The sequence below is a fragment of the Topomyia yanbarensis genome, chromosome 1, assembly GCF_030247195.1.
Source record: "Topomyia yanbarensis strain Yona2022 chromosome 1, ASM3024719v1, whole genome shotgun sequence".
NCBI lineage: Eukaryota > Metazoa > Arthropoda > Insecta > Diptera > Culicidae > Topomyia > Topomyia yanbarensis.
This window is the reverse complement of record NC_080670.1, coordinates 64,688,590-64,705,016: the sequence shown is the minus strand read 5'-3', so window position 1 is coordinate 64,705,016 and position 16,427 is coordinate 64,688,590. Positions and strand designations below refer to the sequence as shown.

The 16,427-nt window shown below is 39.1% G+C and overlaps 1 protein-coding gene and 1 long non-coding RNA gene across 2 annotated transcripts; one reads left to right on the top strand and one right to left on the bottom strand.

The window, feature by feature from the left end:
- Positions 1-5,177: 5,177 nt before the first annotated feature.
- LOC131676321 (uncharacterized) lies at positions 5,178-5,944 on the bottom strand. Its single transcript, XR_009303120.1, has 2 exons — positions 5,739-5,944; positions 5,178-5,678 (listed from the first exon to the last, which is right to left on the bottom strand). It is a non-coding gene; the product is annotated as an uncharacterized LOC131676321 (long non-coding RNA).
- A 1,724-nt stretch (positions 5,945-7,668) lies between these two features.
- LOC131677829 (structural maintenance of chromosomes protein 1A) lies at positions 7,669-11,817 on the top strand. The gene is made up of 5 exons (XM_058957891.1): positions 7,669-7,923; positions 7,981-8,213; positions 8,271-9,694; positions 9,756-10,498; positions 10,562-11,817. The coding sequence occupies exons 1-5, from the start codon at positions 7,806-7,808 to the stop codon at positions 11,728-11,730; spliced, it is 3,687 nt and encodes a 1,228-aa protein (XP_058813874.1). The 5' UTR covers positions 7,669-7,805; the 3' UTR covers positions 11,731-11,817.
- Positions 11,818-16,427: the final 4,610 nt, after the last annotated feature.

Here is a 16,427-nt window from a genome sequence, read left to right as displayed (position 1 = left end):
GGACGTTGTCCAAATTGGTCCAACGAACGTCCGTCATTGGACGATTTTGAAACCAACCGTTCTTAGAGGGTGGGGAGAAGTATAACCGCTGTCAATTCAGTCAAACTCAGCGACTAAAAAACATAACGACAGTAGCGCACCTGGTGTAGATATCCCAACTACCTTAAAAACGTTAGAGATTTTTACACAAGTTGAATGCAGAAGATGGACGTCTGTTCTCTGTATTTTGAGTGAATATACCCTCTAAGAATGGTTGGTTTCAAAATCGTCCAATGAAGAACGTTCGTTGGACGACGTCTAATGAACCGTTCAACAGAAGTTGAACGATTTTGAAACAATTTTTTGGGCTTCTCAGTGGGTACTCGCAGTATAAAATAGTTATGCAAAGAGTGAAGTCAAAAAAGTCTACCTATCGAGCACAATTGGAATCCGTCTTTGATAGCTCTACAGCAAAACTGGATTCTAATTTTGCTCGATAAAAAGACTTTTTTTTAGGTTTTACCAAATACAAATACATATTTGTATTTGGTTTTACTCTCTGCACCATCTTTGCGTTTCTTTATACTACACGCAGAATTTTATTTATGCATCGATAGCATACTTTTCTATCTGCCTCTCGTTTCTTCTGCTGTAAATTTTATGCATTGGACATATTCGGTCTATTCACTCAATGAATGCTTATTAGAAGTTTATGCATGAAAATGCATAAAAATCACAGCAGAAGAAAAGAGACGGAAATAGAAAGCTCTGAAAACAGACATCCACGATCGAACAAAAATATTTAAAAAACGTGTGTAAACATTTGAATTAATATACGATAAACACTAGCGCCGCCACACCAACCTATCCCAACTATGCGTCAAATCCATTCCAGAACCGGTTCGAAATCCTGAATGAATTCAGGATGGAATCTTGCTCAAAGAAAACGACCGATTCCGACTCTATTGTTTGATGCATTTGAGCTGGAATTCATACTGGAAGTCCGAACCGGTTCCGGACTAGTTTGACTGGGTAGAGGAATAACCGCTGTCAATTCTGTCGAACTCAGCCATAAAAAACATGACGACAGTAGCGCACCTGGTTTGGATATCCCAACTACATTCGAAACTGTTAAAGATTTTACACAAGTTGAATGCTGAAGATGGACGTCTGTTCTCTGTGTAGAAAGTATGCTACACGGAAACGAAAAACTACCTAAAATTGAGTTCCTTTGACTCAATCTCGTGGTATCGTGGGGGAACTTAAAATTAGGTAAACCGTGTTGAAGGTAGTTTCCATATAACCACGGCAAAAATTACAACTCATTGATAGGTTTTTTATACTCAAATTTAAGTTGAATTTACCTAATTTTGAGTATACCCCAAACAACTCAAAAGTACCTTCCTCCACGGAAGACCTCGACTGAGTCGAATCTCTCGTTCTGTTTTTGACAACACTAATAAGTGCGAAAGCGACGCACAACTCAAAAGTTAAAAGAACTTATTCTGCAGGTTGTTTTATTTAACCGTGTAACTATGCATATTTTTGTTTCTCAGTGTAACGCCTTTGAATATACCCAGTAAAGTTCAGGCGGAAATGAGCCGACTGAACTTTAATGGGTACTTTAAGACACTAGCGCCGTCACACCAACTTATCCCAACTATTCGTCAAATCAATTCCGGAACCAGTTCAAAATTCCGAATGGATTCCGTATGAAATCTGGCTCAAAAGAAACAACCGATTCCTACTCAATCGGTTGATGCATTTGAGCTTGAATCCCTGCAGAATCCACTTATACCCAGTTAAACTCATTCCGGAACCGGTTCGGATTTCTGAATGGAGTCAATATGGATTTCAAATCAAATGCAACAACCGATTCCGACTCAATCAGTTTCAGAATCGATTGTTGCCTTTGATTTGGAATCCATACTGACTCCATTCAGGATTCCGAATCAAATTCCGAATGGTTTGACCGGGTAGTAGCAGAGATGCCAGGTACTTTTTTCAAATGTCTGAAATAATAATCAAAAGCCTTTACATTCAAAAATCTGTAAATATCTGCAACAAAACTAAAAAATCTGCAAATATCTGCAACCAAACAAAAAATTTGCAAATACCCAGTTAAACTCATTCCGGAACCGGTTCGGATTTCTGAATGGAGTCAGTATGGATTCCAAATCAAATGCATCAACCGATTCCGACTCAAATCGGTTCTGGCATTTGATTTGGAATCCATTCTGACTCCATTCAGGATTCCGAATCAAATTCCGAATGGTTTGACCGGGTAGGACGACGTCCAAATAACCGTTCAACAGACGTCCATCGTTGGACCCGTGTTGAACGATTTTGAAACAATTTTTCGAACTTCTAAGTAGGTAACTTTGTTTATTGGCCCTTTCAAAAAAGGCGTTAAATGATCCAATACCAATATCCCAGTAATGTTCAGCCGGAATTTTGGCTGGTTCTAGTTACTATTCGGCTGCTGACAGCACCGATTCTAATTAGCATCAAACCAGTCAGCTCCTGTTAATTTTCCGACTGAACTTACATCCAGCGTTAGATCACGAATGGTTTCCACTGGTTCTACACAGTACAGGCAGTTCTCACCGTCTGTTCTCCTCATAGTGTGTAGTAGTCGTCTGTGTGGGACTTTTTGGTTTACCCACATGAACAATATACTGCGTTGCTCGGGAAGAAGCGCACGGGAGGATATATTCTTCCATATGCGTCTCCAGTTTGCTCCCGGGTTGGAAATTTCCACTTTGGCTCTGTCGGTGCGCTCAATGAAGAAGCGGGTAATTAGATCGGTGGTTGGGCTTTGGCGAATTTGGATAGGAAGTGTTGGAATGTTTGCTAGCATAGATTTTAGGCAGGGAAGAGAAATTGCTCGCGGTGGATTTGCTTGGTAAAGGAAGGAAGAGTAATAGGGGAGGGATTCAATCTCTTGTAAGTGGCGGTTTATCAGCAGCGCTTTACATTTTATCGCAGGCAGTTGTAGTTTTAAACCGCCGTGATCTTTGGTGCGTGCTAGTTGCTGCATTGGTACCGTCCAAGGGGCGTGACACTTCCAATAAATTATAAAATGTTATACAATTACAATGTTTTTGTAGAATTATGAGCAACATTATAATTTTATACACTTTATAAGCATATATGAATAGGGATCTTTAGGGGTGTGCGGGTTAAGGCATATTCTGATGCAGATTAGTACCGTGAGTTAATATCTCAGTCCTTTTTCAATTTTTTGGCCCGAAACTATTGAAAAAAACATTTTTTAGGTTGTTTCCTTTTAGGACAATAACACATCCAAACCCATGCGACTTGCACGACCCTATAGGTTGCCTTATCAGATCTACCATAGTTTGCAGATGAAACTTGGGATGGCAGGTTGCTAGCGGATTGACAAAGTACCAGATCATGCTGTGTGGGGTGCTGTCCCAGTTAACAATGTGGCGAACGAGATATTTGCAGATACGTCATTTAGTAGGACCAAATACAAATTAAATACGCCAAGGTCCCATACAAAAGCATCTTCATGTTTTGGCTCACCAAGGAGGCGAATTAAACAACCCAATTCATCTTAACAAGTAAAAGTCGCCGGAAAAAACGAAACTGGCATCGCTACCTGATCAAAGTGTGCTTTTTGTTTTAATTTTTTTCAGTATGTTTATTTATGTGGTAAGTGAAAGATTGACTTGGTAAATCACTCCGTTTTCACTCCGATGAGGTACAAGGCGGCTAACTACATTGCTAGCGTGCAGACGCGTGCGTAATTCATTTCAATAGTTCACAAAAATGACATGTCCCAATTAGATATTACTATTTCTGTAATTTCAGCCTAAATCTACGCCAAAGCAGTTGTCTACCATGGTTCATCAATACATACATCCAGGAAATGGAGGATGATTGGATGTACACTGAGAGCTGACATGGTGTTCTACTCGTGGCGTTCCGGCGCAAGCATTCAACGCTAAGCGCAAATAACTCAAACTTTCAATCCTGCCATTTTCAAATATTCATATAAAAACTTTTTCGTTCTGTGACAAAAGTTTTTATATCATTTTCCTAAGATAAAAACTTCAATTTGAACATACATTGAGGTTTTGGAACGATTGTTTCACGAAAAATGACTTTTTATATTCTCTAAAACTCGTGTACTGAGTGGACTAGGGCGGTAGTTCAGAAAGTGAACACACCGTACATCAGAAAGGAGTGTCCCCAGTACAGTTTTAGACTGAATTTGTTTGAATTCATCGTATCAAAAAGGTGTTACTGTTTACAAAACTCACCTGTGTTGGTTTGATTATGCCGCTGGAGATCAACTTTTTGGAGATTCTACCACCCAACGAATCTAGAGAACAGGTCTTGCTTGGTTTTGCTCTCTACTTTCGATTTTCAGAAAACACGACACGAAAAATCCAGCATAACATCAACCATACTAATTTCTTCCAAAGGCATAAAGGCATGTCATGTTTATATATTGATAGAGGATATCATCGTGTTTCGAAGTTGATGCTTTCAGTTAATAAAAAATCTAGTCCCGTAGCAGAAGTGTCTTCGTGAGGAGTAATTATACGTTGCTCTGCTCGTTGCATCTCCCGCGTTGTTCGTTTCATACAACTGAGTCGTGAAATTAGTAGAACCAATTTTGACCCGTTAGCTTGTTTCTGGAAACCGTTGGTAGAAGAAGCTCCGCTGGATGGCAATCCGATTTGAGTTACAAGTACAAGTGGATAACAATTCCAATACGATTGATCGCCAACAATCTGTAATGCAACGTATAGCTTTACAGGTAATCCTTTACCCCAACGTTTCTTGAATACCAACTGATATTTTTTAGCTCACGACCTATTCCGGGATTCTAAACTAGTAACAATTAATCTGTAGTTTCATTCATATTCACGAAAACAATCTTCAAGTCTTGAAAAAGGCCAACAATAAGCATTACAGGAGATCATAACAATCGCAGGAAAATAAAAGTTGGAAGAATAGATTACCTAATATTTTAAGTAAAACATGGTCTATAAAGAGGTAGTCAAAGAGTTTTCGGTCTGCCAGTTAATTATCCTTGTATTACACGCAGATTTGAACTCGAAGATACTTCTGATTGAATTCAATCTATGGTCAGTTGTAATTTGTAATTTATTAGTGGATAAACCTTTTGTCAGCACAAGGAGAAATATTATGGAAAGTTGTACTGGCAGTGAAGACGTATCCGATACATTTATTATCATTTTTTCAGTCATGTGTTAAAATAACGTTAAATCTACGTCTTTACAAATCAATCTTTCCAATCGAAATCGCTGGTTGTCTATTCCTAACTTTACCAGTAGCTAAATCCTGGCTCCCATTTGTTAGTTTATGTCAATTGTAATCAATTTTTATTCCACTTAAGACTAACATTCGCCTCCTGCAAATACTCCACGGTCGTTTATGTTCGAGCCTGCTCTGGCAACTTTTCGTCTGCTTCCATATCTGCGACGAACTTGACCTTTTCTGCTATAATCAACAATCAAGCACTGACATTGTTTTTGACCTGAACTGCACGTTAGGATGTCTTAGGTTAGGGTTTCCTTTGGACGATTACACGATATCTCCCGGTTCGCAGTGGTTCCTCCTCCCTAGCGAATTTCTTCTATTTGATTCCAATGTGTTGAGGTTTAGCACACCTATATCGACACACGTTCCAAATATCGTCTCTGGATACATAGAAATATGTACATGCAAGTATTTAGGAATAAAAATATTATTTATCTCACCTCGGCCATTTTTTCATTTTCTAATCTCTTTCTGTTTTGTACCCATCATGACAATGAACCTTGAAACAAATCAACGTTGCCAAAGAAACAGCCGTCAGGTCGTCAGCATTGCCAGTTTTTGTGTTTTTTCATCAAAGTACACTGTCACTTTGACAGTGTACCGTTTTCGGTGTACCTGGGTTATAAAATGTGTCCTCGAAAAATCATCAGAGCATTCCGTATTAACATATTTGTATTTGGTAGGACAACTGTCAGTTTGCTGGTTGAGTTTAATTTGGTTTTTTTTAATTTAAAAATCATAAAAGAATAATTAAGGTTTAAGAATGATATGAGTGTACTCGTAAGGACACCCGCTACCAAAACATATGAAAAACTGGCACAATTTTTCCAAATTAAAGATCCCTATTGAAGAATTTTCGAACTTGCTTTCGAACATATTCTCAGTATGCGGTGAATATTTATGATGAGTTGTCATTTTTTATTTGTTGATATTGTTGAGCAAAATGGCAAACGGTTGCTTCTTGGGACGTTGGAATCTAATCAATCTCAAATTACTCGTCCGTTGGCAATAGGTTCCGCTGTTTTGCAACAAATTAGTTCCACTTTCGATACAAAAATATAGTATGATTCACCACATTCGGTTGCCACGCTAATTATTACGCCGTACGATTAAGTTGTTGATACCGAGAACATCGCAAATACGATGACCATTGATCTCCAAGAACCGTAAGAAAAAAACAGTGTAAACTCTGAACAGGAAAATCGATGAGGACTTTATTTACGGAACAAAGACTTAATCTCAAGTAACTAAACAAAATATAGCTGCTTGGCTGGAATCGACTAGGAGTGCCATTGTCCGTCCGGCCATCAGAGCTACGGTTGCTTAACAAGCCCGCAAAAATTCAAAACAGTTTACCGCGTTTATCTATCGTTTATATTTTAGACTGCCAAAAAACTTCTGCATGCTGGAGCATTAAACTATAATGTCACCCAGCCAATCTGTTTAAGCCCCTCAAATGAATTTAAAACGGTTATCGTATGTATCATCTAATCCACCCACATCACTGACCAACGAAACAGAAACACACGTCAAATGCCATCTTTTATAAATCTTTACATCACCATTCAGCGAGCCTGGAAACTATGCGGAACATTTTCCTTATTGCGTTGTCAAACTGTCCTCGATCAACAGGGAGCGGACAAACAGATCGTAGATAAAAAAATGATTATGTATAAATATTCAGGTACTTCCATTTTTTCATTCCCACTGAGACGTCCAAAAATTTGTTTCAAAATCGTTCAACACGGGTCCAACGATGGACGTTCGTTGAACGATTATTTGGACGTTGTCCAAATTGGTCCAACGAACGTCCGTCATTGGACGATTTTGAAACCAACCGTTCTTAGAGGGTTGTTTTTAATCATACGCGTAACTATGACTACTATGGTAACGGTTGTTCGAATTTTTATTTCGAACTTTCATCAATTCGAACACAGTTATAACTTTTATAGATAATTATAAACAAATATAAGGTGATATAAAAAATATAAAACCATGTGAAATATTTTTATAAAAGAGTGTCACGCCCTCGGATGGGATAGTATGTATAGCCCAGTTAAGTTCAGTCAGAAATGAACCGGAATTCTGGCTGGTTCCAGTTCGTATTCCGGCTCCAGTGACTCAACTTATTCTATATATAGAAATTTTAAATTTAAATTTTAAATCATGACGTGTTATCCAAAATTGAGGAGATGCACTTTAGTCCGTTTTGGGTAGGTTTCTACCCAAAATTAGGTTACGGCTGGTAAGCGTGTAGTTAGAATCGGTTGTGTCACTGGAGCCGGAATAGGAACTGGAACCAGCCAGAATTCCGGTTCATTTCCTGCTGAACTTTACTGGGGGAGACCCTTCGAAGTTTTGTCGTTTAAAAATTATTTATCGTTGTTACATCAAAGCAAAGATGCATTTTTTTTCATAGTCCAGATGCAGTGACGCCATTTGTGCATTTTTATTTTCTCCAGTGAAAAGTTGTTTCTACCAGTTAAAATTAGGTTTAATATGCCATAATGTTAACTTCGGCTTTCCTGCAGTTTATAGAGGTGGATAATTTCAAGTCATATCGTGGTAAAGTTACGATCGGGCCTCTGAAAAAGTTCTCCGCAGTCATCGGACCTAATGGATCTGGTAAGGTTTCATTGTTTTCCATGTTTCTGTTCCACTGAATCTGCACTTGTTCTATAGGAAAGTCGAACTTTATGGATGCTATCAGTTTTGTTATGGGCGAAAAAACTACCAGTTTACGTGTCCGAAAGTTGAATGAATTGATCCACGGAGCGTCCATCGGAAGGCCGGTCGCTAATCGCGCTTCAGTTATGGCAAAATTCATCCTTACGGACAAAGAAGGCGAACAAAGCCAGAAAGGTTTCCAGAGATCTGTTATAGGGTCGTCTTCGGAATATAGGATCAATGGGAGTGTAAGCTGTATATCTTTAGATTTTGTTGCATAATGTCATGTTTTACTCTTTTCGAAGGTGGTTGCGACAAACACCTATCTGCAGGAGCTGGAACAAATAGGTATTAACGTGAAAGCAAAGAACTTTCTGGTATTCCAGGGAGCCGTCGAAAGCATTGCAATGAAAAATGCGAAGGAGAGAACAGCATTGTTTGAGGAAATTAGCGGTTCGGGTTTGCTGAAAGAAGAATACAATAAACTGAAACATGAAATGCAAATGGCTGAAGAAGAAACTCAGTTTACTTATCAAAAGAAGAAAGGTATAGCGGCGGAAAGAAAAGAAGCAAAGTTAGAAAAGCAGGAAGCAGATCGTTACGCGCGTTTGAAGCAGGAATATGGTGAAAAGCAGATACAATACCAGCTATACCGCTTATATCACAATGAAAAAGAAATGAAACGTCTGAATGAAGATCTAGAAAGCAAACAGCAAGAATTAGCTATGGTTGAAAAGAAAAAGGAGGAAGCTGACGAAGTTCTGAAGGAGAAGAAAAAAGAAGCAGGAAAAATTGCAAGAGACCTGGCGAAGTTTGAGCAAGACATTCGAGAAGTGGAGAGTGAAATGAGCAAGAAACATCCTATGTTTATCAAAGCTAAAGAAAAAGTAGCTCACACAAAGAAGAAATTGGACGGAGCCATGAAAACGCTAGAGCAGGCCCGTAAAGCTGACGAGGCCCATCAAGCGGATATCCGCAAACTGGAAGACGAACTGAATGGCATTGAAAGCAAATTGAAAACGTTTGAAGAGGAAATTGCAGGAGAATCGAAGAAACGTGGTAGCAATGTTCATTTGGAACAGAATTTAGTACAAGAGTATGATCGATTGAAGCAGAAAGCGGATGCGACGTCAGGGAAATATCTAATCAAACTAGATTCTGTAAACCGCGAACAGAAGTCAGATCAAGATTTGCTTGACAATGAAGCTAACAAGAAAGCACAGATTGAAGAGAATTATAAAAAGTATGAATCAGAAAAAAATGAAGCAAACAAGCGTCAGGAGAAGCTTATTGATCATATAAAATCTAGTAAACTTGCGTTGGATGAACAGATTCGTCTGAAGCAAGAACTAAGCCAGGATGTGGGGTCGTCAAAGGAACGTATTCTCGAGCTTCAATCAGAGTTGGACAATGTGCGGGAGCAACTCGGAGATGCGAAAATCGACAAACATGAAGATGCTCGCCGGAAGAAAAAGCAAGAGGTTGTAGAATTGTTTAAACAAGAAGTTCCCGGTGTATACGATCGCATGATTAATATGTGTCAACCGACACACAAACGGTACAATGTGGCAGTAACGAAGGTACTGGGTAAATACATGGAAGCTATTATCGTTGACACGGAAAAAACCGCTCGGCGCTGTATTCAAATACTAAAGGAAAAAATGCTAGATGTTGAAACATTTCTGCCATTGGATTATTTGCAGAAGAAACCACTAAAGGAACGACTGAGGTTAGTTTTTTTTGCTGGGAAAGATTTAGATAATTGCAATATACTATCGTATTGATTTCAGAAACATTGAAGATCCACGTAATGTGAAACTCATATATGACGTTCTAAAGTTCAACCCACCGCAAATCGAACCAGCAGTGTTGTTCGCAACAAACAACGCTTTGGTATGTGAGACGCCGGATGATGCTATGAAGGTGGCATATGAAATTGACCGCAGTCGTTACGATGCACTGGCACTAGATGGAACTTTTTATCAGAAATCCGGTATCATATCCGGTGGAAGTCATGATTTAGCACGCAAAGCCAAACGTTGGGATGAAAAGCATATGGCACAGCTGAAGGCGCAGAAGGAGAAAATCACAGAGGAGTTAAAAGAGGTGATGAAAAAAACTCGACGTCAAGGTGAACTAACGACAGTCGAAAGCCAGATACGGGGTTTAGAAAACCGCCTTAAATACAGTCAGATTGATTTGGATGCTTCTAAAAAGAACATAAAGGATTACGACAAAAAGTTAGACCAGTTACAAAACGAACTGGATCAAATCGGTCCAAAAATAAGCGAGATTGAACGTCGCATGCAGCAGCGCGATCTAAAAATCCAGGAAATTAAAGAGAATATGAACAACGTCGAAGACGATGTATATGCCGAGTTCTGTGCTCGGCTTGGTGTCGCTAATATTCGCCAGTTCGAAGAACGGGAACTAGTTCTACAACAAGACCGCGCTAAAAAGCGGGCAGAATATGAACAGCAAATTGATCGGATTAATAACAATCTCGAATTTGAGAGATCCAAGGATACGTCGAGTAAGATTCTGTTTTTTCCAATGAAATTTATATTCACTAATTTTTCGTTTTTTTTGTAAAAAGAAAACGTTCAACGGTGGGAGCGAGCTGTCCAGGATGACGAAGATTCGTTGGAAACGTTTAAACAAGCTGAAACGCGACAACGCCAGGAGATCGAAAAAGATAGAGAGCGCATTGAAAAGTTGAAAGCTGAGAAGCTTACTAAAAAGGCCGCCGTAGATCACATGGAAGAGGAGACTGCCAAAGCCCGCAGGGATGTCCAACAGCAGGCTAAAGAGCTGGCCTCCGTTCATCAGCAGATATCCGGCATCGAATCCAAAATCGAAACAATGAAAAATAAACGGCACAATCTGCTCATGCAAAGCAAGATGGATGCTATTGAAATTCCAATGGCACGTGGCAACATGGACGATATTGTTCAACAAAGTACGGATAACCCATCGGAAAGCACTTCCCTGAATTCAATCTATGAACGTGAAAGTGGAATACAAATTGACTACAGTTCCCTGCCGAAAAACTTGACTAACCCTTCGGAGCCAGATCAAGTAAAAAAAGTTGGCGATAGTCTGGCAAGAGAACTTCAATCCAAATTAGACACATTGGAGAAAATTCAAACTCCGAATCTTAAAGCGATGCAGAAATTGGACAGAGTAACAGAAAAAATTCAGAGCACTAACGAGGAATTCGAAACAGCTCGCAAGAAGGCCAAAAAAGCCAAGGCGGCCTTTGAAAAGATTAAAAATGAACGCTGCACGCTATTCACAAATTGCTGCAATCACATCTCTGATGCAATTGATGGCATCTATAAACAATTGGCTCGCAACGAGGCTGCCCAAGCATATCTTGGTCCGGATAATCCGGAAGAACCGTATCTAGATGGCATCAACTATAATTGTGTTGCTCCCGGAAAACGCTTCCAACCGATGAGCAATCTCAGTGGTGGTGAAAAGACGATAGCTGCGTTAGCCCTACTATTTGCTATCCACAGCTTTCAACCGGCTCCGTTTTTCGTTTTGGATGAGATCGATGCCGCTTTGGACAACACAAACATTGGCAAAGTAGCTTCCTACATCCGAGAAAAATGTACGAACCTGCAGACAATTGTAATTTCTTTAAAAGAAGAATTTTACAGCCATGCTGATATCCTAATTGGCATATGCCCTGAGCCGGCCGAGTGTCTTGTTTCACAGACTTTGATTTACGATTTAGAACAGTTTCAAGCAGCTCCATGAAATTGATCGGAATTTGCATTTCGCATTTTATGTATTATATTTTATTTGCGGTGATCAATATGGCTCAAATAAAATAAAACTAAATAATCGTGTGTTTCGTACCTGTAGGGGAATTATGGGTAAAACCGACACTGTGGGTAAAACCGACACCCCACAATTTTCCCTAGAAATAAAAAAAAAATTCATTTCATAATAATACTTTATTATTAGCACGATTATGTAGAGCATTTGAACACAAATTGGATTTACGTTAGTACGTCAAATGTCATAAAAATAAACGAAACATGTGACGGTAGGGTTTATACTCTACTGGATGTAGAATTTTGTTGATAGATTGTAAGGTTTTAACCGAACAAAAGCTCCACTCACCACTTTTTTCAGTATCTATTATTATCGGCCTTTCTTATGATTAACTGGATGTATTGAAGACGAGTTTGAGGTATTCAATATTTTTTTATTGCTTTTAAGAAAAAATGTTCGCTGTTAGGGTAAAACTGACACCCTTTTGTTAGGGTAAAACCGACACGCTGTTAACATGATTGTAATTATTTGCGATTCATTACAAAAGGCTGTGATCTTTAGTGACACTTCAATTACACTATTAGCACACTATAGTAATAGTAAAGATACACAGAAATACTTTTATTGTGTTTATTTCTTATGAGTCTCATTAAAAATTAAAAATTTTGAATTTTTTCTTATCATATTCTATTGAAGTTTTTGCTATTTCTGCAAAAAGGTCATAAAACCGAATTTCTAATGTTCTCTTGGTTTCTCATAGATGAACTTTATCACAGTGATGATAATGATCTTTTGTATACCCCGGTAGATCGTGGATTATCAGAGTCAGAGCTACAACCCGGTCAAACCATTCGGAATTTGATTCGGAATCCTGAATGGAGTCATTATGGATTCCAAATCAAATGCAACAACCGATTCTGAGTCGGAATCGGTTGTTGCATTTGATTTGGAATCCATAATGACTCCATTTAGAAATCCGAACCGGTTCCGGAATGAGTTTAACTGGGAAAAAGCACATTTTTGCCAGAGAGAATAGGGAAAGAGACGAATAGTGGGAAGCCAAAAATACCTTATTGAGCAGACTAATCGTGCAATGTAAATAAACATTACTCATGCCTGAGTTGGAAGAGGATAAGTATTGTACATCTATTAAAAAAGAAATTTCAATTTTCGTCAGAATTTGATTCAATCGTGATTGTGAGGTGCATTCTAGAATATATGCACAGAGAACAGACGTCCATCTCCAGCATTCAACTTGTGTAAAATCTCTAACGGTTTCGAAGGTAGTTTGGATATCTAAACCAGGTGCGCTACTGTCGTCATTTTTTTGTGGCTGAGTGCGACAGAATTGACAGCGGTTATTCCTCTACCCAGTCAAACTAGTTCGGAACCGATTCGGCCTTCCAGCATGAATTCCAGCTCAAATGCGTCAACCGATAGAGTCGGAATCGGTTGTTTTCTTTGAGCTAGATTCCATGCAGAATCCATCCAGGATTTCGAACCGGTTCCGGAATCGATTTGACGGATAGTTGGGATAGGTTGATGTGGTGGCGCTAGTGTGTTTAGTATATTAATTCAAATGTTTACACACGTTTTTTAAATATTTTTGTTCGATCATGGATGTCTGTTCTCTGTGATATCCCTCTAAGAACGGTTGGTTTCAAAATTGTCCAATGAAGGACGTTCGTTGGACCAATTTGGACAACGTCCAAATAACCGTTCAACGAACGTCCATCGTTGGACCCGTGTTGAACGATTTTGAAACAATTTTTTGGATTTCTCAGTGGGATATGTATGAGTAAAAACAAGCATTAGAATTATTTCATCTCTTTGTTTCGAAGCATCCCCACTGAGAAGTCCAAAAAATTGTTTCAAAATCGTTCAACACGGGTCCAACGATGGACGTTCGTTGAACGGTTATTTGGACGATGTCCAAATTGGTCCAACGAGTGTCCTTCATTGGACGATTTTGAAACCAACCGTTCTTAGAGGGTCGTATGATAAACAAATCCAGCGATCGACATACGGTTTGTTTTCAAAATATAATAGGAGTCATTTAAAGTGCTGCCTGTGGAAGCGGTTGCCTAAATTCTAGTGTTGAAATCTCGACAAACATATGATTACGGCCTAAAAGCCAACAGTCAAAATCCACTTTGAATGGAAATTCCAGACAAACCGTTACTAGTCGAACACAGTTCACAACAGTTTATGAAAGAGAAAACTTTTCTCTTTCGTTTATTATCAACATCTGTGATTGGCGTGTAACGGTTTGTCCGGAATTTCCATTCAAAGTGGATTTTAACAGTTGGTTTTTACCCAGTAAAGCTCAGCCGGAAATGAACCGGAATTCCGGCTGGTTCCAGTTCGTATTCCGGCTCCAGTGACACAACCGATTCTAACTAGAATCGGTTGTGTCACTGGAGCCGGAATACGAACTGGAACCAGCCGGAATTCCGGTTCATTTCCGGCTGAGCTTAACTGGGTAGGCCGTAATCATATGTTTGTCGAGAAATCATCATAAATGGAGTGTTGCCGTTTTGACTCTTCGTCTCTCCCTATTCTCTTTGATTTTTGCATCACACATACTCTCACTTAATTAATGACGCGTATAACACATTTTTAGTATTGTGCCTTGCAGGATAATCGCTCGATATGCGATTATATGAAAGCTCAATTGAGATAGGCGCATGACAGCCGCCTATATAAATTTATAGGCAGCTTTTTCCTTGAAGCTTTCGAAAAGCACATAGCTGGCAGAAAAATAAAGCTCCACTGAAATCTGCTTGCGGAGCAACAGCGGCTATATTTGATGCGCCTTTCAGACGCCCGTAATGTGAGATTTTATTATAAGCGCGACAATAAAGATAAAGATTTTAATAAAATGGAGAGAAAATAAATTAAATGGGGTGTCGATTTTACCCCTATGGGGTGTCGGTTTTGGGAGCACGTCGTTTGGCATAAGTTCGTTTGGCATAAGCTCATTTGGCATAATGTTCATTTGGCATAAAAGTAGGTGACACATACGTTCGTTTGGCATAATGGTCATTTGGCATAATGGTCGTTTGGCATAATGGTCATTTGGCATAATGGTCGTTTGGCATAATTTGAAAAATACGTTGAATTTTCTGTTACTAGTCGTTGACGCCTAATGTGGCTCCGCCATATCGCTTTAAACTCGGTGCTGTCCAGCGATGTCGGACTTGAACTAGTTGATAGCCCCTATGTTTGAGTAATCCGGGCAAACGAGTGGATCACAGGTTTGCTCGCGAGGGGCCGCCGACGCACCATCGGAACCCGACGGATCCCACTTCGGATCCTTGGTCTCAGTTATGCAACAATGCCAAGGGTTAATTGGTATATAGGTTCAAATAACTGTTCATATTTGAAAGAAGAATCAACCCTTATGTTTAAGTAATCCGGGCAAACGAGTAAATCAACACTTTGCTAGCGAACTTATTAAACATGCAGATTAAAAGAGCTGCTCATTTTTGAAAGAAGGAGTCAACTCCTAATTTTGGGTGAAACGGGCAAACGAGTATATGACCAGTTTATTTGCGAGGGCCATTTGGTATGCAAATTTAAAGAACAGCTCATGACTGAAAGAAGGAATCAACCTTCTGGCAAATATACACGTATATATTTGCCAAAAACAATGATAGATTCCTTCCTTAAGACATGAGCAGTTCTTTGAATTTGTATACCAAATAGCGCTCGCAAGTAAATTGGTGATCCACTCGTTTGCTCAAACTTAGGGGTTGATTCCTTCTTTCAAACATGAGCAGTTCTTTGAATCAATATACCAAATAGCCCTTGGAAATATCGCATAACCGAGACCAAGGGGCCGAGGTGGTCATCGACCCGCCGTCAGAAGTGGCTATCTCTCACCAGCAACTCACTCGTTTGCTCGAGTTACTCAAACATAGGGGCTATCAAATAGTTTAACTACCATACTTAAAGCGATGTGGCGTAGCCACATCAGGTTGACGCCTATACTACCTATAATCGCAAGTCAGTCCCATGTAGATAGGGAATCCCATAGAACATGGGACTGACTTGCGATTATGGGCAGTATAAGAAATATAAAAGATTTCAATGGATATTTCAAATTATGCCAAACGACCATTATGCCAAATGACCATTATGCCAAACTACCATTATGCCAAATGACCATTATGCCAAATGAACATTATGCCAAACGAAAGCATGTGTCACCTGCTGTTATGCCAAATGAACATTATGCCAAATGAACTTATGCCAAATGAACTTATGCCAAACGACGTGCTCCCGTCGGTATTACAGTGCCTAAAAGGAGCTATTTTGTTTTCCAAGTTTTGCAATCAATAATTTTTAATGAAATTCATTTTTTGAAGCGCTGACAAAATCAAGCCTTGTTAAGAATTTTCCGAAGAAGAATTCTGTGTATAAATTATAATTTTATTGATTTTGTGGTAACCCAAAAAAAGAGTTAAGCTTAAGGTTTCGGTTTTAACCATAATTCCCCTACACGCCTTGTTCGCGACAAATTATGGAGTCTTTTAGTATGTATTAGAAATTATGATTAGGAAAAGCACTAAAAAATTTTATTTTGACCAATAGGTTTTTTTCCGAGAATGGTTTGAGGGCGTCGTTTTGAAAATACCGAAGTATTTTTAATTGTAATTAAAGTAATTTATTAA